The following is a 24,258-nucleotide window of genomic DNA, read 5'->3' on the forward strand; positions in this document are numbered from 1 at the left end:
TGACTGACCATTTCCTTGATGGCAGTGCTTCTGTGGGTCTCTCTCACAAGTTGCCATTTTCTAAATCTAAAAGTGACTGTATTTGAGACTTTATCTGAAGTGTGTTTGAACTCAGCCAGAAATCAAGAAAATTCCTGTGAGGGAGGAACAGATTATGAAATCACGCAAGGTTCCTTTCTTAAGGAAAGGGAAAACCAGCTAACCATAAGCACAAATTATTTTTAATCTGGTGGGGGAAGGGAAGCTACTTGAAAATGCATCATACATGAGATTCCAAGAATGTTAATGGCCAATAAGGAAGTAGCGATAAACTTGCCTCATTGTCTTAAAGTTGCCTATACCGTAAAACTAAGTGAATCACTCCAGTTGTCCTTAGGCTGTGGTGGTTTTGTACCTTTTAGACAAAGCCAAAAAGAGACTAAAGCACAAATTCTTTTGCTAAAAGCTATCGCATTCTGTCCTTTGAATAGGTCAGATTGTCTTACTCAGGACCTTGAAAAGCCCAAACCCAAATTTGTGAGAGAGGTTTTGGAGAAATGCATGCGGTAAGTAAGATCTTTTGATAGTTCCATTCAAGGCAAACAAAGTTTGATCTTTGCTTCTGGATACTGTCAGATTCCTTTTAACTTGACTCTTGTCTTAGGCATGTCTGTTCTTGCAATTCAGTTTTCAGTTAAGAGATGAGGCTTTGTATGATTTTAATCTGCTTTACCTGCTGTAGGAAACTTAGGATGCTACTTCAGAGAGGGAGAAACAGGTGGAGCAGATAGTAGTGAGCTGTCTATCCAGGTGTGCACACCTGTAGTTACAAAAAGACATGCTTCACCACAGGCATAGAAAGAAAGAGAGTTTAGGCAATAGTCCTGGCAAGTATCATCATTTGCAGAAATGGAAGGAACTGATCATTAGTTATACTAAAAACTGAGAATCTAATCTTGATTATTCTAGGTGCCTCTGATGTTAATTGACCTTAAAACAAACAAACAAAAACTCCAAATCCAACAAGTACACAATCAGGGCTGGATTTAAAATTGTTGAGATAGAGGGATATAGGGGAGAGAGAGAAAAAAAAAAAATGTTCAAAAAGCCTATGTTATTCAGCATCCTACATGAAAACATTAATCCATTTTTGGGTGAATTCAGTATAGGAAGTGTGAAAGTATTGTACTGCAAAACGAATGCAGTTTCTCTATGGCACTTCTATTTCACTGAAAACTCTGGTAGCAGAATTAAGCCTTTGTGGGAGTTAAATAAGCTGGAAAGTAAAATGAAGACATCCAGTTTAATATCTTCCTGCTCTGAATACCAACTTTACTAGTTTTTGCATAAAACATCCTACCAGGCAGCCTCTGATCTTTTCACAAGCTAAATTAGTTGTACAAAGATGAAACTCTAGCATCACAAAGTTCACATAGAAAGCATCTAAGTTTGGTTTACTTAGCTCTTACTGCCCAGCAGAAACTATCATTCTGTTGTATAAAACATCCTCATTTTTGCTCTGTGAAAGTTAAATGCAAGAAAATTGTTAAAGCATTTACTTTAGAATTATATCTGGTGTTATTCCCATTTTAATTCTACTGCTGTAAAACTTGTTATTTCCAGACTCTCCTACCATCAGCGAATAATAGACATTGTTCCTGCAAGTTTTTCAGTCCTCAGTCCTGCTAATCCAGTGTGCATTTACAAATATGGAGATGAAAGTAATAGTAAGTATTAAAGTTACTGAGAGGTCTAGCTGAAGAAAATAGTGTTTCAGAGCAAGGGAGCACACTAGATTGACTGTAATATCAGTTGTTTTCATAAAGAAGAATACAGCTGAAATAAATGTGTTATTTTCATATGAGTAAATATGCTTCACATCAGCAATTAATATATATTAAGTCTGAATCTCTAATACAATCCTCTTTGTTACTTTATGAAGAAAAGAAAATCCAGATACATGAAATTGCTCTTGCAGAGGTGGTTGTGGTGGTGTGCAGCATTGTTTGCCAGAAGTCTAAAATTGGAAAATTCATCTATTTCCACTGTTTGGGCACAATGCTATGCAAAAGTCAGCATGTAAAGTGATAAAGTGAGTTTATTTTTTTAACTTCATGAAACGGTAGATTTTACCAGAGTACATGGTTTAGTGAAGCATGCAGAGGCAGAAGATGATGGTAAAGATTGAGATAGAGAGATACCTTATTATACCTTTTATTACTCAGTGTAAAGACAATCCTAAGCATAAAAGTGTCATCATCAAAGATACAGTAAGGAAAAACAAGGAAGCATTGTATATTCAAGAAACTGGTGGAAGCTGAAGTAGACTTTTAAACAGGAGAGCAATCACTTGGCCTCAACTCTAGAGGTTCTACTGAAAGATTTGAATTTAACATGAAGACCAGGAAACATGTTGAGCAGTTTTATGGAGAAGCGATGTGGACAGTGATATTGGAAACAGTTAGTTTTAGGTATAGCTGGGAAATGTACTTGTTTCTCTGAAAGAGGCAAACATATTAAAAATACTCACTTGCCTTCTGTGTATTTTTGACCTGTTTGTTTTTGTTTAGGGTCTCTTCCTGGATATACTGTGGCACTTTGTTTAACAATTGCAATTAAAAATAAGGCCAGTAATGATGAAATCTTCAGCATTTTAAAAGATGTGCCTAATCCAAACCAGGATGATGATGATGGTAAGATATATGCTGTTAAGCTTTGGCAGACTAATTTCTTGTGTGTATAGGCTGATCTGCCATCTTTTGTTGCTGTGAGTATGGTGGTTAACTGTATGCTTTTCCTTCTGATAGTTGGTTTCAATTTATTAGTAAATGGAAATAGCACACCATTGCTAGTTGGTGGGTTTTTTTGTAAACATCTTACATGGAGAAGCAGACCTGTTTTTCTTAACAGTGGTAACGCTGGTAACCATTTTTCTTGTGATTATTGATGGAGGTAATGTGAAAGAATTTAACATTTCCTTTGCCTTCAGCAACAGAGGGCAGTTCATGTTGTTATCCTCACCCCTGAGATTCGGTGCTTGTGCCCTGTCTGAGAGCTTCCCTCCCCTTGGTGCAGTCTCATGACAGATGATAACAGTCAGCCTGCTGGCTGTAGTCTTCCACAGATACAAACTCATGGTGGGACTCCACTCACATTCTTGTTAGCTTTGCAGCCACAGACAGCATGGATTCCTAAAGCCTGTGTGTTTTAGGGAGTGAGAAGGAGTGCAAGACAGAGAATTAAGAAGTGATCTTTACAATGGGGATGGCTTCAACATTTCTGTAATATTTGCAAGTGTTCTGTTATACAAGCAGAAAGCAGCAACAACCTCTTTTTTTTTCCCTGGAATCCACTGTCATATCTACTGATTTGCTTTAGGCATCACCCGATGTGCATGCTCTCCCTCTTGCCTGTCTTCAGCTGCAGGTAGCTGCAAGCTGCAGCTACAGGAGGGGACTCGGCACCATTCACCCCTAATACCCATATTTGCCATGCATGCTTGCTGGCCCCTTCTTCCATGTCATAAATAACCAGTCTCTGTATCCTAATCATCCTTACCTTCCCCTCTCCTCATCCACTCTCCCTTCTTTATGGTCTGCCAGACCCTCAGCTGGGTGCATAACTCTGCAGTTTTTTAATGCTGTCTTTCTCTGCTGCTGACCATCAGTGCTGTTACATGTTGCTAGAGTAGCTGTGTCTCTGATAGCTTCTTCACTGGAATTCTTTCTGCATATTTTCTCAATGCCAAAATGGCAGCCTGAAGATCTGCACAATTTGGAGAGTCTTTACTAGCTCCCTGCTCAGCCTTGCAAAAACCCATTGATGAAACTCTTTTTTGTTAAATTAGTTAAAACCGTAAGTTATCTCTACAGTTTTGAGTTGTTTCTGTGCTTTACTTGAAGTACTTATAGTTTCAACCTTAACTTGCAGATGAAGGATTTACCTTCAATCCTCTGAAAATAGAAGTCTTTGTTCAGACTCTACTCCATCTAGCTGCAAAGTCCTTCAGCCACTCCTTCAGTGCCCTGGCAAAGTAAGTGTAGTATGTACATTATTTTGGAGCTTTTGGAGCTTCAATTCTCTTAATGAAAAGCATGGTAGAAGAACAGGACTGCAAGCTTCAGCAGTGTTTTAGGTGCTTCACGGTGCACTGTGATTAGAAGAACTAATGACACTGCTTAATGAAGGAATGGTAGTGTAAATCCTAGGTTGTATATGTGAATGGAGTTAAAAGAAATGCATACATTACAGCCATGTGATGTAAATCGAGCAAATGAGACAGGTTTGGAACATTACTCCATTTTAGAATTACTCATTTGCTGATGATGGTGAGAAACAAGGGTTTCTCCTTCCATCTGAATGACTGGGTAGCTCCCACCACAATATCTTGCACTATGAATATGACTCTAGAACACTTAACATCTATATAAAAAATGAAGAAAAAGAAAACATGAAACTTCAAAGCAGTCTGCTGTAAAGTACTTCTATCTGCCAAAGCACAGTAAAATCCACTCTAAAATACTTTAGAGTGCATCCCTTAAAGATATGCTTTAGCTTCTAAAGAATTACTGCACTTTTTTTTTTTTTTTTAGAAAAATGATATAACTAATTTTGAATCCTATGTGCTTTGGAGTTGCTCTTAAGTGGTCTTGATAGATTAAAGGTAGTCACAGTCATCTTAATTAGCTATTTTTCTCTCTGTCCTTAAAGATATATAAAGCTGTAACAGAAGCATGCACCTGGGAGCTCTACAGAGGCAATGTTGATAGTAGTACAGATCAGTAGTACAAGAGGCAGGGTGGTATAAATACTTAGAGCCATGGTATTTTCCCTGCTGCACACCAACAAGTGGCAGCCATGAGATCAAAAAGAGCCTCTTATGCTTTATAGTCATCTTACAATAAGCTGGGTTGTGAATGCTGTGTAGCAGTCAGCGTAACTCTGCTAAAATAGAGGCTTTTAGCAGCATTTCCTTCAAAAAGAGGCAGATTGGATAAGTGTCTAAAGTTACTGAAACACATATCAAGAGGAGGGGCTAAGGCTCAAAAGGCAGCAAATTTTGCTCCAGCTGTGTAGATAAGCATATGAAGCATGGAAGTGTCTCCTGCTTTTAAGAGTATGAGAAACATAGCCCAGCTTCAGGGAGTAGGTTCACCACTAAGATTTAAGTTGCTTTTAGGAGCTGTCGTGTCTCTGTAGCCTATTTTAGCTCAGAACAGTTATATTTTCTAGGCTGCAGATAGTCACAGAATTTTCTTTTTGGCCTGTCTAAAACAGTTGTCTTACATCTGCTGCTCTTTTTACCTAATCTCAACACCTCCACTCACTACTTATATCTATTGAAAGGTTTCATGAAGTCTTCAAAACGCTTGCTGAAAGTGATGAGGGAAAGCTCCATGTTCTGAGGGTTGTATATGAGGTTTGGAAGAATCATCCACAGGTAAGAGGTTGCAATGTCAAGTATCTTTTGCGAGTTTCAATTTGCAGATGTCATATTTAATAAACATTACAGTTTGCTTTATATCCTTTAAAAATAACTTGTCTGTTGTCATCTTATTTGGAGGAAAGTTCAGATTGTATTTACTGTAGTTACTAGTGCCTAAAATGAAGGCTGGACATAAAATATATTCCATCAGTGAGACCACTTCTTCCTCAGAGTTCGTTGTGGGAGGGCAGAGGCTGTCATTCTGCCTCAGATTTATAGTATGTTGTTTGTCATACAAGATAATAACTTTGGCTAATAAATATCATGTTTCTGTTCAGAATTGGAAAACAATGTAGGTGTCTAAATTGCACTAAAATGTAGATTTTGTATCAAAAGCAGGCCGCATTCTTAGAAAAGTGGAAACCTTGGTGTTTTTAGGGAATTTTTTTTTCCAATTGCTGGTGAAAGCCATACAGTTATTCCACAAGGCTCATGTTGGAGTTACTGTTGTGTGTGGGCAGAGGGAGTAGAGCTGCAGTCAGTGGCTGTTCAGAACAGAGCAGTCTGACAGTGCCATGATTATGTTCATTCTTGAGCCAGAGGAAATAACACCCTAAAAGACCTATGAAAAATGCCTTCGTTGTTTAAGCTGTTCGGTTTCTTCACAGCAGTTGTTTTCTCCCTCAGCTGTCATTCTTCTATAAATAGAAATCGATAAGGAACTCAAGCTGAATTTGCCTGCATTAATTATTTCACATATTCCTTACTGGTGTGTCTGTGTTACACTTTATTGTGCTTGAAAATGGACTGTACCACAAAGCTGCATAAACCAGATTTTCAGAAGCAATGACACTGAGAACAAGGGGTAATCCTTGCATCGGCTGCTGGGCCTGTGGTCCATTCCCTAGGGGAAAAAACTTAAGCACCTAGAAGATACCTACGCAAAATGTCACCTCTCTTCTAAGTGGAGTGAAAACATCAAAAAAGCAGGATTTTTTTTAAATATTAAACTTCCTACCCAGATTACTGACCTTGAAAATGTGACAATTAGTCTGACCTACTTTTTACTGCCATTTAATTGGATCAGAAGAAATTACATTACTGCAATCTAATATCTGTATCCTCTTCCTCTTCATGTCTTTATACTGCAGCATGACCAAACTGAGAGGGAGGTTTCAAACCCAGACTAAACAGTAATGTTAGATATTTATGAATAAATTAACATTGCTTTAAAAAATACCAGGTGCAAAAGTTGTGAAGGTCTGCTGTTCTACTTGATCATGGAACTTAAATTTTCTTCTCTTGCATTTATGGCAGTTCAGTCTTCTGTTTCTGGTCGAGTACTTTTTTTTCCTGAGTCCACAACCCTCTTGGCATGCAGAAGAAATACTGCCTGGAAAGCAGGACTCATCCTGAGTTGTCTTTGTGCTGCTAACCCTACTCCCATGTCTAGGGGAACATGCTTTGATTTGGTTCAGACTATTGGCAGTATTTGCAAGGCATATAGTGCTAATGAGTGATCTATCCTGCAGACAGTGATGTATCAGTAGGAATCAGTAGTTCCTGGACCTAAAAGCAAGGTTCTTCATAAAGAGAAACTTTAAAATAGAGATTAAATATTTTCTCAAATTCCTAGGTCTGTGTTTCTTGGAAGATCAGGCTAAGTAATCAGAAATTCTTCCTGGCAATACAGAAAGACAAATAGAGCATAGAATGCTATCCTGGGACTTGAAAGTTGAGTGCTGAGTCCTCTGTATGATTCATTCAGTTATTTTAATTTTCCTTCCTTAAAAGGAGCTTTGTTACACTTCCTTATTTGACAATGGGTGGTTGTAAGGATAAATACAGTGCAGGCTGTGGTTCTTGGATACTGTGGCATTCAAGCACATGAGTAACTAAGATAAGCCTTTTTTCTGAACAGCTTGCAACTGCTTTAGTCAGTAACTCCTCTCTGCAGTTGCCTGCTAGATTGCTTGCAAACCCCCCAAGAATCATGGCAGTGTCTGTAGCAAGTAAGCACTTCCATTGACTACATGGTGCTGGCTCTGTTCTGAAATTAAGAGGTCCTGCAGAGAAGAGCTTACTGTCGTGTTCGAAGACTGTTGCAGTTCAAGAAGAGTAGGCCCATGATAACTCCTCCTTTGTGATGATCTGAGAGCTATATACGCTCTGGTTTGAGCACTTCAATGTCAAATACTAGGACTTGTATCTCTAAGGCCTCACTTCCAATGGTGACGCTTGGTTTTTTTGCTTTTGCATGGAAGTATGTATGTTAATAAAAAGTGATACATCACTTTCACAAAAAGTAGAAAAGGTTAAACAAAATCAGAAAGCTTTATGTAATTGACATAGGTGTGTAATTTAAGCAGTTTTAGGCTAGATTGCCCAGCTTCCTAAAGTATTTGAAATTACCCAGTAATATCACTAATGTAGAGTTGCATCAAACCATCTCTGCTTTTATCTGAGGCTGGAATACTTTACACAGATTGTGTGTGCCATGTCTTTCACAAAATATAGATGATTGCTGTGCTTGTGGACAAGATGATTCGGACACAAATTGTTGACTGTGCTGCAGTAGCAAACTGGATCTTCTCTTCAGAGCTTGCACATGATTTTACTAGGTAACAAGAATTTGTTTTGGGTTGTTATTTGTCTCTGAATTACGATTTTAAGTAGCCAGTAAATAGGTTAATCTATGAAAACTGAGTAGTGGAAGAAAAATGTACAAATAAGTTTTTGCTCCTTCTACAAAATACGTACTTTAGCATTTTTCTGAGTTGGGGTATGAATGTTTACATGACAGTGCAAGAACGTTGCTAGCATGCTGTCTCAAAGCCTGCCAAAGCAGAACAACACTTGAATTATTTCTAGATGAAGTCTGCTGTGTGTTATATAGCTGCTAGCTTAGTGTGGTCCTTGTCTTTGGTTGAGGTATGTAACTTGTACCACCACTGGTACATTGCTTATTGAGAATGGGAGAAGTGTTTGGTCTGAGAAGTCAGTTTGGTGTTGATAGTCTTACAGTATGTGTATGAAATACAATGCCGGTTTGGAAGTGTACTGCAAAAAGTAGGAAAGAAATGGTTGTAAATCTTTCTTAACATTACTATAGGTAATATATACACATATAGATTATGTATATAGACATATAAAATATACATAGGTATGTTTTCCTATATGCTGAGTGTTTGTTCACTCTACTAAGATGTCTTTGATATTAAGGTTTTTTTAATTCCCCCAGATGCATTTTTCTGTAAGAAACTGCATTCAGTTTTCTATTCTGGTGTAGTATTTAGTGTAGTGTTTTGAGCTTTGTGTCTTTCCTAGGTTTTACATCTGGGAGATACTACATTCTACAATTCGTAAGATGAATAAGCATGTTCTGAAGATTCAGAAAGAACTAGAGGAGACTAAGGCAAGATTGGCCAGGCAGCACAAAAGAGTGAGTAATTTGTTTGTAATTTTTAATCATTTTAAGCTAAGTTATACAAACCTGCATGCTGTCAGGTGGATGCACAGTTGGTTTTGGGAAGGGCTGAATAAATACGTTTATCAGGAAGCATGTCTGCAGCCATTTGGTCATCTGTAGCACTAGGACATCAATAACTGGATGCATCTTCTCAGTCTACCTTTCTAACAGTAGCTATAACCTAAGAATTCAGTAAAAACTTTTAAGGGAGTTCATATGTATTTGCTGTGTTCAAACGCTCTCATAAGTTTCTCTTCCAATACGAGCATGTCTTCCACTTGCCTTCAAAGATGGATTCCAGTTACCTTATTAGATAATAATAAGAACAATTACGAATTGTGTATAGTAAGTTCTGTTAAAGAATACTCTTGTGGCTTCCATGCAGAAGTGCACGGAAACAGCTATTTGCTATTGAAAAGTTGGCTGTTACTGTTCTTCTGATGGATGCTGCTGGATTCTGACACTGGCATCTGTCACTTCCTTCTAGTTTATTTTTCTGAATACCTTTGCGTGATCTGGGTTAGTGTATACAACAAACCGATGAGCAAGCAGCCTCTTCTGTCCCGTGTGTGACAGTAAAATGGGGTGAGAAAGTGTCTTCCGTGGCAGCTGCAAAAGATGTGGAGCAAGGAAGCTTGGCTGAATGCAGTACTCAGTTGTGATAGCATGAAATTAGTTTATAAATGCATTGAAAGAGCAAGAGAGAATTTATGTGTTTATATGTAGTCTGTGAGTATGATTACCTGCATAAAACCCCTAGCTAGCTCCAAAACTCTGGACAAAATTAATGTCAAGATTTGACACGTGACACAGAGGCTGCTGCTGGTTTTTGAAGAAACCTGCACAATCCAGTCATTTTTCCAGAAGTTTCTGATGAGACATCACTAATACCTCACAGTTTGCCAGTGTCGGTTCACCCCAGCCCCTTCATCTTGTTTCCTTCACTCCCAGCAACAGCCCTCCTAGTTGCTTGCATCCTCAATCTACATTCATCAGCAGTTAATAAATGCCCATGATTACTGAAGACCTAGATGCAGTCATTGATCTTATTCTGAGGCAAAGAGCTTCTCTGGCGTCTCTAAACAACTATACCAGTGTTTTCATTTCTGTACTTGTCTCTTGCTGCAGCTCTTTTTTCCTGAGTACTTTAAATGAGCATTGTGCCAGGAAGAAACATTTGTATGCAACAGTGAGTAGTTCTGCAGACTGTTGCTCTGCTGCATGACCATTCCTTTTAGAGGAAGTAAGCCATCAAGTTTTGATGTCCCCAGCATGAAGTGGATTGCCTTACTGTGGAGTGAGTCCAAGGCTTACATGCTTTCTCTTAGGTCTTATTGGTCCTTTAGTGTGTTGAGTTCAGGAAATCTCTGTAGATGGGGCCAAAGCAAGTTACTATAGAGAGAATAAAAATAAATTCCCACTTGTTCTGGTAAGTTGTTTTTTATTTTTTATGCTGATTCAGAGCTGTAACCACAGACTGTGGGTTTCATTTGCTATGCAGTAGGTGAGTTAATACATGGCCCTATATTTGTCACATGTTGCTTTTACAATATTTAAAGTTTTGAACTGTTAATTTATGGGTATTTTTGCACAGAAACAATCCTATGAGACTGAAGCAGTATCTATTTGAATGTACCATAATCCATAAAATTCTGCCTTTCTATATCCCTTGTAGTCTTGTGTAAGTAAGATTTGGTTACCTGAGCTCCCAAGTCTGGTACTTACATGTATTTTGTGTGGTTTTGTTGTGGTGTTGTTTTGTTCCGTTTTTGAGACAGTGAGAATATGCCATGTTCCTAGTTAGTAGTTTGGTTTCCATGCTGACCCTTTCTAGTCTGAGAGCATCCCTTTTGATCACGAATAGAGGAGTCGCCATTTAAACACCACAGGCTACAGTCTCTTAGTCTTCCTTTTGTGCTAACCAGCCAGATTCATCTGAGTTCTTGGACAAAGTGCTTTGGTTTTTTGGAGCCCTGAGACTTCAGAACTGTTAATTGAATGAATAACCTGCCCTGCTGCAGTAGACATAATTTAAAAAATCCATGTTGGACTTCTTTTAAAAAGCTGTTCATTAGCTGTTAATGATAAAGCCAGCAGGGGTATTACCTTTTACTGTGTTTCCACTAAATAAAGGACTGGTAAATCTTTAAATTTGCTCTGGTTTCTCTGAAATCTTGATTATTTAATATTTTTTTTCCAGGGCTTTCCCATACTGGTATTTTTCCTTCAAATTTCTTCCCTGAATTATATTCAGAGTAAATGTCCTTCAAAATACAATGCTTACCAAGCTACAGAGCAGCTTCAGTTGCTCTGCAGATCTTTTCACATGTGGAACCAGGGAGCATTAACAGTATCTACAGCTACTGTAGCCAATTTGCTAGTTAGTCTTGTGTTGTTGTCACTTATAGCGAGACAGTGATGATGATGATGACGACGATGATCGAAGCAGTGATCGGGAAGACGGACCGCTAGAAGAGCAGATAGAGCGCTTGCAGGAAAAAGTAGAGTCAGCTCAGAGCGAGCAAAAGAATCTCTTCCTTGTTATATTCCAGGTAACGATGGGCAAAGTCTCTTCTCATTTTCAGGTTTTAAAGCTTTTAACGGGATTTATAAGCTTTCAGTGTCACTTTTATCTCAGGCACCTTCTTGGAATAAGAATATGGGAAGGGGTTGATGGGCTTATTATGTGTCAGAGTCAATCCAGATCATCCCCCTGGAAAGGCTGCTTCTGAGCAACATCTGTTCAGTCTCAAGTGCTCAGGAACAGAGTTCTGCTAGCATAGTTTCCCTAACAACCAGAAGGTAACTCGATTTTATTTGCTTACTAAATTCAGTGTTTGCCAAGCAAAATAATTATTCTCACATTGCTGTTCAAGGCTTCTGTCCCCCAGATAATCTTACCTGAGGTTCAGATCCTGCTTTCATTTGACAAGACTGAGTAAGTGGGTGTTTTTCCTCTCCTGCAGCGTTTCATTATGTTGTTAACTGAGCACTTAGTGCGCTGTGAGACTGGTGGAATCGATGTATTTACACCTTGGTACAAGAGCTGTATAGAGAGGCTGCAGCAGATCTTCCTGCAGGTAAGTTTCATTTCTCACTTTGAAAGGTTGTGGGCAGAGACGTGCTGGATAGATGAGCTTTGTGGCTGGAGAACTGAGCACTCCGTGAGAGTAGCAGCAGGTGGCAGCAGCACATCATTTCTGAAGGCTAGTGTGGGTTAGGTAGTACCTCTGGTTCTGGCCACAACTCTGCCACAGGCTGGTGGAGTGACTGGTCCTTGATTAAGAAGCATACCAAAAAGATACCACGACGTGGTTATGAATTTTGCTGAGCTCCTGTTAACTGTGTGTTTATGGTAAGGGCAAAGTTGTGAGTGAACAAGAACACTAAAAATAGATGTCTTTAAAATAAACAGATTAAAGTTAAAATACTGCAGAATTCTTTTTAATATGATGTGTAAATATCTGTTTAAAATTCTTTTTAATTCTTTGCTCTTCATTAAGTCAGGTAACAAGCACAGGTGGCTGGATGAAAGTGATAGTAACATGAAATATTATACCTGTGCAAGCAGAAGATACGTTGAAGGATGGGAGTGGTATAATTCCCTCCTGGGCTGAACTCTTCCCGGCTTCAGAGGGAAGCGAGTATCATGATTCCCTTAGGATATCTGTGCAGTTACATGGTATCCTGCACACAGTTCAGGGTCCAGGAGTGAAGAGCTACAGGGAGCACAGTGCTTCTCAGGACAGGGTTTCAGCACATGCTTTCTTTGTGCAGTCAGTAGTGGCTCTGCATTACGCCTTGCTTGTCAGTGGTTTCTGTGTTGTGGAAATGAGACATACTCAACGATTTTGATCAAAATACTTGAGCTGTGATTCTTACAGGTCTCAACTTCTCTTCCTGTTCTTTATATATATAAAGATAAATGGAAACAGTAAAGGTTTGTGTTTTTGTTTTTTGTCTGCCAGCATCACCAGATAATCCAGCAGTACATGGTGACCCTAGAAAACCTCCTGTTTACAGCTGAACTGGACCACCACATACTGGCTGTGTTTCAGCAGTTCTGTGCTCTGCAGGCCTGAGGATTATTCACAGGCAGAGTCTCGTCTGGAGGACTTAATTGAGTTTAATTTTTTTTAATGGGAAAACTTGACATGGGGATGGAAGAAATTTTTGACTTAAAACTGGCTTTCATTGTTCCTATATAAAACAGTACAGTACTCTAACCAACAGCAAACTGTGTAAGCATCACAAGCCTTACAAGATGCGACTGATAGGGGATAGACATGGAGTAATGTACTAATTCTTTTTGTTGTCTTTTGATTTGATTCTTGACTTCATGATAGTATTTTTGTTTCTTCCCTGTTGTTTATATAAAATTACCTCAGCCTACCCACCCCCCCCAAAACCCCAAACAGTAGGATTTGTTACCACTGCCTTGCCCTTGAATCAAAGGAATTGCAGAAATGAGAAACAGTTCATAGTGTTTGTGAGTATGAAAGGGAATGCACCTTTTCAGCAGTGTGGTTAAGTTCTCTAGTATGAGATAGGAAAAGTGTCTTTGGTCATGTGAAGCACTTGAGTTAAGCTTTCAAAGTAGTATAGAGCATATGGATTTGCTTATTACCAAGCCAGCTAGATATTCACTGTTTGAAAAAACATGGTTGTATTACAGTTGAAATGTGTTTTTTAGATGTGTTGTCTAGTGTCTTATTTACAGTAGCTATAAACAATCAGTAGAGGAACTTCATGGACAACTTCTGAAAAATGCAATCCTTCTTGCAGTATTTTGAAGAATCATGTTCCTGGCAGCAGTCTTCTCTGCTAGAGACAGTAAGCGAGAGTGGGAGTGGAACAAACTTTGACTTCTGTACTGCAAGCCTTACCTGGTTGTTGGGAACTCCTGCCTCAGATCTAGGGGAGAGGGCAGGGCAGCATTCAGCTTGTTCCTTTATTTCAGCCCCTAACTAGTTGGGTTGCCAAGCTTCCACTGGGCTGGACCTGCAGGCCTGCAGTGATGCCAGAAATCTTTCTGGTAGTGACAGCTGATGAACCACGTGCCCTCACCTCATCTGGCTTCGTAACAACTGCTTTGTGGTGGCTGGATCTGCTACCCTTACCTTGCTTTAAAATGTGGCAGCATGTGGGTCCCATGTCTTCAGAAGGCATTTTAATGCTAAATTAAGTGATATCTCACAGGAAACTTAGACTGGGAAAACACAACCTGAAGATAGAGTAGCCTTAGTTTTGAGTTATGCAAATAACATTACGTACATAAATGCCAAACCAGAGTGGTCTGTATTACAGTAAGCAGTGATGAATGGCAAAGACACTGCCTTAGGTGCTCAGGTCTGTCAGTGTGCAGTGTATTTCCAGGCTGTTTATGGTCTCTTTCTTTTGCAGATAAATGTTTAAAGAATTTCATACCCAGTGCTATTCAATTTAAGCTTAGAAAGTTATAAGCTTTAAGTAATTTTATTCCTGTACAAATTATTTTTTCATGTATTATGCCTAGTAATGCATTTCATCTGTACTTTGACCAACTGACCTCCTGACCAAGTGAGGAGGGTAAAAAAAGAAACTTTCTACTTTGACCTAAGTTTGTGTGTGGCCTATAGCAATCAGATATATCCTCATAGATTTAGATCTGTTACTTCTGCTTTCTCTGCTTACCCTTTTGGATTTGACTGATCCCACCATTCTTTCAGGATATACTGTTAATTGTTGTAAATTTGCTTTACGCAAGGGTTTTGTTGGTCATGCACAGACTTCTGATTCAAATATTTTTGTTAATGTTCTTGAGTAATCAAATAGTTGGTGGATTTTTTTAAGAAACATTTAATACTGTAGAGGTTTTAATTGGGGTTTAATAGTTTTTTCACTGGCTCAGATCAGTATCAGAGTTCTGATATTAAGTAATGGTGGGGGTCTGACTATAAATGTGACTTCTGTAAAACCAGTAATAAAACTTGCAAACCTGTAACTTCCTCTGAGCCTTGACAAATAGGGGTGCTAGGGATCCAGTTGCAAATGCCTGAGTGTAATCCTGTGATCTAAAACCAAACAGTAATGTCTTTCAAAATCGATTTGACTTTTCCATGGTGAGCATGGGCTTTGACTACATTTCCTGAGTCTGCTGGACACCTTCTACTCTTTGTAAGTCCAGTGGCATGCACCTGACTCAACTGAGAAACTGTTTGGATCTGTAGGAAAGAATGAGATGCTTGCATAGTGATACCAGCAGCTAACTGGAGAAACTTGGAACTGCTGAAGCACGAGGTGGTGGATAGTGTAAAGATGCTGTAGAAACATGGTGTGGTTGGAAAAAATGCACAAGTAAAAATAAATGAAGGTGAAACAGATTGCTACTGGAGTGTTTGTCCTGCTTCTTGGGGGGGCCACTGAAGCAAAGCAGTCACAGCAGGGTTGTGCTGGTGTTCAGCCCAGTCAGAGCAAGTTTTTTTCCCCTGCACTGTTGCTGGTACCTGACTGACACACAAGCCTTCACCTCCTTGTGCCACAGGCTGATCAGACGTGCTTCACCCACCCGCACAGCCAGGTGACGCAAGCCTGGGTGCTGCTGGGTGCCTGGAGGCTGCTGATGTGGAAATTCTCCCCTCCCCTGCTACCTCCTGTTCTCAGGGTGGTGCTGCTGCAGATGAGGCAGGGGTGGGCCGCTGGTGCTGGGGGGTGGCTGGTGCAGCCTGCCCACAGGTAAGAGATGCAGCAGCCAGTGTGCACCAGAGATCTCGGCCCACATGGGGTCATGGAACCATGACATGGAGGAGTACCTCTGAAAGCTCGGCCAGGACCTGCCTCCTGCTCCCCCCGGCCAACCCTACATGCCCTCCTCAGCCTCACAGGTTCTCAAGCCCCCATACTTGGTGGGAGGGGAGGTCTGTGAGGCAGCAGACCGCAGGTGAGCGTGGGAGACATGGAGACCTGTTAGTAGAGCCACTGCGTGCCCTCCCCAGACAACTGCTCCTCCTGGAACGTTTCAGTGCTGCACAGCCACTGTGGCCCAGGCTCCCCTACAAAGCTTCCACAGCCTTCACTGAGATCTGCCATATTTACAGTGAACAAATGCAGAGCTGCTGCTTGGAGTAGTTCCTTCACTTCAGCCATTTCCACAAACATTCCCCAACAGCTTCAAGAACTAAAAATGTGAAATTCGAATGTGAAAGCAAACCTCATTCAGGTGCACTTAGAGCAATCTACCTTGGAATGCTATTTCCTCCCCCAAGGACAGTTATTTACCCTTTTAATTTACAAGCTTTTGATAAAGTCACATTTCAAGAATCACCCTGGTCTCTACTCCAAAACCTAGAAAAAAAAGCAGTAGAGGACACATTTGCTAGAATGTCAGCCAGGAGCTTACAGCTTTCCTCTAAAGAATAGTCCTTTACTAGAGTTGAGTCTGCAAATCCAAGCAGGAGAACCTGCCTTATGACAGTGTCTCCAACCTCCAAGAGGAGGTGCTTTACCAGGTAGTTGCCCTCCACCCCTGATCAGTAACAACAGTTACTGTAAACCAGACAATAGTGAGGACAAACTATGGAGCCTTCCTCCTCTAATGGAAGCAGAGAAGTGGGAAGTACACCTTGATTTCATTAGCACATGAAGTAGAATGGTACCACCATCTTTTGGCCTACAAGGTACCAATTTATTGGACTGTTAAAAATGTGTTCTATTCTACCCTAAGACATAGCTTAAAAGCCAAAGCTTACTGTTCTGCAGAGCTTCTTACAACTGAGAAACATCACCCTTCACAGAATGTGGCAACAGCTTGTTTATAATCAGCATTTATTTTACTTCAATACAAAATACCATTCAAAATATAAATAAAAAACATGATTAACACTACATCTTCTCATAAGTTAATTCATGGCCACATACAGTACATGTCTTTTTATATGTATCTTCACCAATGTTCTCTTCTGGTCCATACTCATGTTCATGGATACTAGATTTTTTCTTCCACAAACTACTCCTCACAGCTCGGCGGAGTTCTGATGAGAAATACAGGAAAATTTCAGTGTTTTAATGAATCTTAAGTAATGGTTAATAAAATTCAAGCTAGCCACCTTTCTGAGGACTACAGACGACAATCTGCTTGTTGCCTTGCATAAATTTTAGGCAAGAATCTGCTATTGCAAGAACAAGCTTTGACTCGCCTTGCAATCTTCACCTTGTTTGCGTATTTTGAAGGGTAAGAACTACACCGACATGAGATCTCACAGGAGAAGATTCTCCATCTGGACTGAATACGTGTTGCCCACTGCCATTTTACGTGAAGCCATTTGAAGGTATCCAAAGTGGACAGGTGGAATGCAGAGAAAAAGTTTTTATAAAACACCTCATTGTTTTACGTGATCAAGAAAGAGTACTTTTCATTCAGGTCACAGTAAGCCTCCCAAATGACTTGGCATTCTCTAAGCTTTATGCCCAATAACGTGAGCTGCCTCTGCAGCAGCCGCAGTGAAGTCAGCAGGTTTTCAAGAGAGCACAGGCTGGCAGCCGAGCCCAAGATATTATCCGGATGTTGCAAGTGGGTGGCAAGCATACCGAACAGCAAAACGTCATCGCATTTGAGCCAAGCCATTCAGCCTGCAAACTTTGTCATGTTAAGGCCTGTACTTGCACTGAACTCTGGCATCTTGACTACCGTCTGCTGCCAGTCCTTCTGTGTGCCCAACATTAACGCTGAGGACAGGGGTTATTTGCTCGGTCTCACATTCTGCCTCTTCCAGACAATACCAGTACAGCCAGCTTGAGCTTACTGCCTCTGAGTGCCAACCCAAAGTGAAGCACAGATGCTTATGGGCAGCACAGACATCACACTAAGCCTCAGCTCTTGTGAAGATAGAAACGTGGTCTTTTTAAAAATTACTAGCATGTCTGTGCCGGAAGTATTTTTCACAAGTTATATGCATTGAATTATCTCCTAAATACTAATTTATCATGAAAAACCAAAGGTAATAAGCAGTAAAAAGAGCAGCTGGGAATACTGTGAACAGTGGGAAAAGGCATTTTCTACCTTCATTTACAGTTCTCCACCTGAAGGCATATGCACAACAGAATTATAAGCCAATGCCACAAAAATCCATTATTCCCCGCAGGTCAGGAAAAGTAGCAGGATCAAAAAAACCTACAAATCCCATAATGAACCATTGTAGTTGATTTCTGTCGCTTACATCGTGTCCATAGGACAACAGGGTAATTCAGGTTGGAAGGGACCTCAGATCTCCAGTCCAGCCCTCTGCCCAAAATAGTGAGCTGTGAGGTCAAACCAGACTGCTCAGGGCTTAGCCACACAGCTCCTGAAAACCTCCATTTTGCCACGCTGAAGATTTTCTAAATACTTTAATCAGATGCAGAAACAAATTTAGACAGAGCTGTACTTAAGGTACTGCAGTATTTAAGTTTAACTCTTTACCTTTAACTTTCTTATCAAACTTCTTCTGTTTCATCTTCTCTCTGTTGTCACGGCGGAGTTCCTTTGCTTCTTGCAACGATTCTTCACTACCCCAGACTTCAAGAGAACGCTTGACTACCTACAGGATGGACATAAATGTGTTTCTTTTTCCCACTGAAACAGCAGAAGTAAACTAACTCACAAATCTAATTTTCCTACACATACAAAAGACAACCCCGTCTTGCCTCTGCCTCCCATCTACCTCTTTGCTCTTGACTTGCAAACATGGCATTCCTTCTACAGGAGGCTAACACTGTTTTTTAATATCAGCAACACTGATTTTTACTACTGGCTAGATGTAGCTTACTCAGGAAAGCCAAACCCAGCTCTGTTTTTGTGTATATTCCACTTAAGCAGCAGAATCCTTTTAACAGTAGCAAACAAGAAATGTCAAGAGCCCTGGAAAACCTACTTGCCTCTCCTGCTGCCTCTGAGGGCAGAGCAGCTGCAAACGAGGCCACAGCTACCAATGGCCACACACACAGCAGCAGCCCCACGTTTTAGCACAGCCCTGAAAGACCATGCGCTTCATGACCTGTAACTGTGCAAACCACTAAGATTGTGATCCATGAACATCTTTAAAATGCTCTCAAACACAGCCATTTTCACAAATTTGAACCACGGCTCTTTATTTTAACTACACAGAAAATTTACACAACCTATGCATAATATACTTGGCTTTGACAAAGTAATTCAGAAATCAAAATCAAGTGACACCATTTTGGCTACCAAAGTTGTACAAAGGTAGAAAGCAATCAAAAATATGCAAAGTTTCTATACCTGTGGTTTTAAATAAAGTTTCATGTCACCCCAACGTGGATTATGACAGTTTTTCTTCACAATGAATCTGAGCACTGGTTCCCTCTTGTCTAAGTCACAGTCTTTAAGAAGAAACTCTTCTTTTGCTTCTGTCCTTGTTATAAGCTTATGTTTATCTTCAGTATCTCTGGAAGATGTAAAATAATTATGAGAAACCTACACCTGGAAACCACATTATTAACATCTAAGTCCCCATCACATCTAACATTCCTGAAATACAGGCAAGCCCTCATCTCATTTTTTATGTATGCAAATAACTTTGGATTCCAACAATGTAGCTAAACTCCAGTATAGGTTTACTGAAATTAAATTTAAGAACTCTCCCATTTGAACAAACATATGCTGAAAAGCCTGCTTTTCTAGAAAGGCTTTTCTTCTGTTTTATTCCAAGAGGGAGTAACTGAAACTTGAAAAGAGTATGAATAATTTTAGGTATTCACCTAACCCAGACGCAATTCAAGAGGACAACAGTGCAAGCCTGACACATGGTCAAGAAACAAAGAATGTGTAATGTGAGACAGGTCAGATCACCTGAGAATATACACACTCCATATGCTTCTAGATCCCAGAAACAGATTAGCAACACAGACAGAGCACTTATTTCTAAATGCAAGACAGGAGGCAGAGGAACTGTAAAATAAATACCTTGTAAGACTGTATCTTTTACCAGATGATGAAAAAACTGCGTAACCACAGCAGCATTTATGAGTTAATGAAAAAAAATTACATTTACGCAATCCTGACTGAAGTACAGTTTGAATTGCTTGAGCCGGAACAATCTGCCAGTTAAGTGCTATCAACGGTCATCAAGGAAGTATTGCCTGCTGTAAATGCAGCTTTACTAAAATTCAAAGTTCACAGTAAAAGCTACTGCACCGAGGAATCTCTTAACGTAAGTAGCCAAGAGCTACTTAAGTCTGAAAGAAAACCACTCTGTGCTCTCTTCTTAACATCATTTTTCCACCCACCTTACCTTCAAGAGACAGCACTTCATCTCTAATGACTGTGAACTGCCTACACCATGTGCACCCCTGACCACTCCCAGTAGTAAGCAGGGAAGCTATCAGAACAAACTCCTCGCTGCAATCTTCTCCCCGCCCCCCCTTCACCCATTCATTATTACACACACGGGTAGTTAGCTGCTTCAGTTTCTTTCATTGCCCTAGTTACCTCGATGGCTTTTGGAGCATTTTCTGTGTTAAGATAAAAGCAGAGACTGGCTTCCACTCAAGGTCAAACTCCGGCTTACCCTGCAGGCCAACCAGTAACCTCCCAGCGGGGTTTTGCCCTTTGGCTGCCATGCTCCCAGCCCACTCATGCTGACCAAAGTACTAACTTCACTTGGGTTAATTCACTAGGACAGCAAATACTCCCCTAATCCCCACCTCTACTTCAGAAAGAAGGTACTCTGTGTTCTATCGGGCTTTTTTCAAATAGCTCTAGTCTGCAACCAGACATTAATTTCCACACTGACAAACACACTAACTGCTCTCAAAACATGTTTCCGTGTTATGTAAAAATCTCCTGTCCCAAGACAGGCTTGCGAGACAATGCTGCTGTTCTTCCCTTCCGTAACGGAAAATAGTTTACTAGTCAACTTCCATTTACTTTTTCAGTAAGCATCAAGTTACTGAAAAATGCCTCTTTGCTGACAGCCTTTTTAATTAAACAGAATGACTGTCATTAGCTAAATTATAGCCAGCAATCTTTACATAAAATAAAGCTTTCCTCTCCCAATTATTAGCAATACCTGCAATTATCACATGTTGCCCAATCAAAGTGCTGCATAAGGTAGGAATCCATGAATTCTTTGCCACAGTCTCCACAGATGAGATAGTCAAATTCTAGCACAGGTGCTAATGGAAAGAAATTTTTTTTTAAGGAACTACCATGTTAAAAACAACCACCTGAAATTGGTATTACAGGCAATTTTACTAAAATTTACATTATAGTAATTTGTTACAGACTAGTTTCACTCCTCTATTTAAGTTTTCCAGAAAAATACAGTACAAATTCAAACCCATTATCATGCAATCCCATCTCTGCTGGTGTATTTCTGTTCTTGCTGGAAGGTTCACTGTATTAAGTATTGGATTTCAACATTCAAGTACACACATTTGTTTCGACTTAGCCATTGTGAAAAGAAATTCTCCACATTTCCCCACAAAGTGCTTCATATCCCCTCCTACAACTTCCTCCATTCTCGCCCTCCAAGGCATGTCCTGATTTACAGAGGACATGCAGGCAGGAATAGGAGGAAGCAGAGAAAGGGATGCAGTTCGAAGAGGGTGGCTAGAGCAGGAAGCAGTACAGGAGCTGCACTGGCATCATAGTTCTCTCAGCTCTGCTCCAGTTTTTTTCCGAGCTCAGCCACACCTGCCTCTCCCTAAACGAGCTCGGAAGCCTGGGGCGGTTGGCAAGGCTCTTGTCCATTCCAGCCGGCAGAAATGGAGGTGGATGGCCAGAGAGCTGCTAGGAGTGGAATGGGGATGGAGCTCCACTACAATCCTCTCCCCAAGCCCTCTCAGCACTGCTCCAAGCCCAGACTCATCCCAGTGCCGGCCATCACTTCTGGCCACATCCTCGCCGGGTAGATCACCTCCAGCGTCATCGTCATCTGCTTTATGTTCCATGGGACACTAAGAAACACTGATTCAGGTAACCGCAGCTATAAGGAACATTCCTTTAACATTGCAATTCTTACAGAAAATGTAACATTTTTATACAGTTTCACGAGCTGAAAGCAAGGTAAGGCTGCAGAATATTAACAATCCCTGAAACAGAAGATTAATACTTGACATTCGACACTGTACATTTTTAATTGCGTTTGCACTTATAGTAGATTCGATCTAGCAAAGACGACATTTTATGCCAATTCAGTCCTACTAGCAACAGTGGGATGCTCAGTACTTCACATAGTCATGCTCTTACATCATATTTCATCATTTAAGGTAGCGCTCCCGAACATAAAGACATTTTATTAAGACAATGACATTATAAATTACACAGCAAAAATCCCCCCAGTGCAACGGCATCCCAGATCTACTTAATTTATTGTTAAAACATGAGCCCTTCAAGAGAAGTAGGGCTGTTAGTTGTTTACACTCTTAATGAAATCTGGTGGTGATTTCTAACAAAGAGATACACTGCACCAACAGCCCCGCAGCTGATTCAGAGCAGAACAAAGCAAGACAAAGACAATCCCGGAGAAGAAAGTGAATCTATTTTGGGATCCTTACTTCTCCATTTGCTTTTTTGGAGGGAGAATATCACAAGACAATATGTCGAAATCCTCCACCGAACGATCAGCAACTTGGCGTCACTACGTTTTATAACGATAAAAGCTGGCACTGCAGCAGTGCTCTGATCTCGGCATAAACGGTATCGACCTCAAAATTCCCGAAACCGACGAAGCCGCGCGGATTTACACTTATTTTGGTCTTAAAATTGAAATTTCCGAAAGAAATAGTGGAAATAACGTTTATCGGGGAAAGGAAAAAACTGCTATACTCAAGGGCACTGACTGTGTCCCACTTCCGCGGCTTAAAATTCTTCATTTTTAATCACCGCGTATTTGCTAGCTGCTTTAATGCTGAAAGAATCGGACGCGCCAGAAATCGAGCACATCCAGAAAGACGCGCGAGGAGGAAGGATTAAGAGAAAAAAAAAGAGAAAAAAAAAAGGGGGGGGGGGGGGGGAGGAAGAAAGGGTGAAAAAAAAAAGCCCGGGAAAGAAAAAAAAAAAAAGGCGCCCAACCCGCCCTGCTCGCTCAGCCCGAGCCCGGCTCACTGTCGCCCCCGCGCCTTCCTGCCCTCCCCCGCCAGCTCCGCGCGCGCGGCACCGCCTCCTCCCGGCGCCCCAGCCACCTCTTTCCTGCACGGCTCCCACGAGTTTTTTTTTACCGGGAGGATGCACGATTTTCTCGGCGGCGCCGGGCCCTTCCTCCTCCTCCTCCTCCTCCTCCAGGAAGAAGCCCCCTCCCGTGTCGACGACCTTGGGGGGAGCCCGCGCCCGCACGCCGCCTGCAGAAGACAAACGAGACGCCGCGTTAACGCCGCGGCGGGAGCCGCCGCCGGCAGGGGGCGCGCGCGCGCTCCCCCGCGGCGCGAGGCGGGGGGCCGCGCCGCGCGCGCGAGGGCCCCCCTCCCCCCACGTGGGGGGAGGGGGGCCCTCGCGCGCCGCGGCGGCGGCTTCCCCCCCCCCCCCCCCCCCCTTCCCGCCGCCGCGCGCCCAACGGCGGCGCCGCGCATTTCCACCGCCCTCCCCCCCCGTCCCGTCCCGTCCCCGTCCCCCCAAAAAGGAAAAAGGGCGCGGGGAGCCGGCCGGCGAGGCCGGGCCCGTCCGCCGCCGCCATCCGACCTGCGGCAGGGTAGGGCCGGGCCGCCAGCCGCGCCTGCCGCAGTGCCAGCGCCCGCTGCCGGTTCCGCTCGATCTTCGCCAGCGCCGCCGCCGAGAGGGGCGGCCGCTCGCCCGCCGCGACCGAAGCCGCCTTCTCTTCCTCCTCCTCGTCGTCTTCCTCCTCCGCGGGGACCGGGGCCGGGGCCGCGCCCGCCATGGCGGCGGCGGAGCAGCGGAGCCCCGCGGATCCCCCCCGCTCCGGCAGCGGCGACTCGCCCTTCCCCTCGCCGAGCCGCCGCCGCACTGCGCCTGCGCAGAGAGGGAGGCGGGGGAGGGGGCGAAAGGGGCGAGGCCCCCCGCGCAGGCGCAGCGCCGCCGCCTCGCCTCCCCGCACCGCCACGGCGGGCCCCGCCCCGCCGCCGCGTGGGGGGTGGCGGGAAGCGGGGGGGGAGGGGGCGCGGGGGGAGGGGGCGCACGGGGCCCGGCGGGGCGGGGGCCGCGGCCCGCGTGGCGCCCGGCTTCGGGGGGCGGGAGGCGCCGCCCGGCCCGAAGGGGCGCGGGGGGGGCGGCGGGGGCCCGGCGGCGGGGCTGGGCCCGGGGGTTTCGGTCCGGCGGGGCGGGGTGGGGGAGGGGAGCCGATGACCCTGCGATTTCCGCGCTGGGCCGCGTGTGCCGTTTCGAGCGCTTTCTGCACCAACCTTCGCTTCAGACTTGAGCAACCCCGTTTAAAAAAAAAAAAAAAAAAAAAAAAAA

The 24,258-nt window shown here is 42.5% G+C and overlaps 2 protein-coding genes across 4 annotated transcripts in view; one reads left to right on the plus strand and one right to left on the minus strand.

The window, feature by feature from the left end:
• NCBP1 (nuclear cap binding protein subunit 1) overlaps nucleotides 1–15,229 on the plus strand; it is a 32,120-nt gene extending 16,891 nt beyond the window's left edge. For both annotated transcript variants that reach the window (XM_074932324.1, XM_074932325.1), the window contains 10 exons: nucleotides 471–545; nucleotides 1,603–1,706; nucleotides 2,550–2,672; nucleotides 3,910–4,012; nucleotides 5,326–5,419; nucleotides 7,922–8,025; nucleotides 8,732–8,846; nucleotides 11,282–11,425; nucleotides 11,840–11,953; nucleotides 12,842–15,229. In XM_074932324.1, coding sequence (XP_074788425.1) covers nucleotides 471–545; nucleotides 1,603–1,706; nucleotides 2,550–2,672; nucleotides 3,910–4,012; nucleotides 5,326–5,419; nucleotides 7,922–8,025; nucleotides 8,732–8,846; nucleotides 11,282–11,425; nucleotides 11,840–11,953; nucleotides 12,842–12,955 — 1,090 coding nt within the window. In that variant the 3' untranslated portion in view covers nucleotides 12,956–15,229. The remainder of the gene's footprint in view (nucleotides 1–470; nucleotides 546–1,602; nucleotides 1,707–2,549; nucleotides 2,673–3,909; nucleotides 4,013–5,325; nucleotides 5,420–7,921; nucleotides 8,026–8,731; nucleotides 8,847–11,281; nucleotides 11,426–11,839; nucleotides 11,954–12,841) is intronic.
• Nucleotides 15,230–16,659: 1,430 nt separating this feature from the next.
• Nucleotides 16,660–23,824, minus strand: XPA (XPA, DNA damage recognition and repair factor). Of its 2 annotated transcripts, none has more exons than XM_074931858.1 (6): nucleotides 23,500–23,824; nucleotides 23,070–23,189; nucleotides 20,918–21,023; nucleotides 19,129–19,294; nucleotides 18,310–18,427; nucleotides 16,660–16,882 (listed from the first exon to the last, which is right to left on the minus strand). In XM_074931858.1, exons 1-6 carry the CDS (start codon nucleotides 23,720–23,722, stop codon nucleotides 16,734–16,736), a joined length of 882 nt encoding a protein of 293 aa, XP_074787959.1. In that variant the 5' UTR covers nucleotides 23,723–23,824; the 3' UTR covers nucleotides 16,660–16,733. The 2 variants fall into 2 exon arrangements, with proteins under 2 accessions (XP_074787959.1, XP_074787961.1); XM_074931860.1 differs by having other exon boundaries at nucleotides 23,527–23,823.
• Between the last annotated feature and the right edge of the window lie 434 nt (nucleotides 23,825–24,258).

This window comes from Athene noctua, chromosome Z (genome assembly GCF_965140245.1).
Source record: "Athene noctua chromosome Z, bAthNoc1.hap1.1, whole genome shotgun sequence".
Lineage (NCBI taxonomy): Eukaryota > Metazoa > Chordata > Aves > Strigiformes > Strigidae > Athene > Athene noctua.

Coding starts and splice junctions, on each gene's coding strand:
- XPA (XM_074931858.1), bottom strand. CDS start 23,722: ATGGCGGGCGCGGCCCCGGCCCCGGTCCCCGCGGAGGAGGAAGACGAC. Junction 19,295..20,917: donor GCAACATGTGATAATTGCAG/GTATTGCTAATA, acceptor TACATCTTCCAG/AGATACTGAAGATAAACATA. Junction 18,428..19,128: donor AACTTTATTTAAAACCACAG/GTATAGAAACTT, acceptor TCCATCCTGTAG/GTAGTCAAGCGTTCTCTTGA.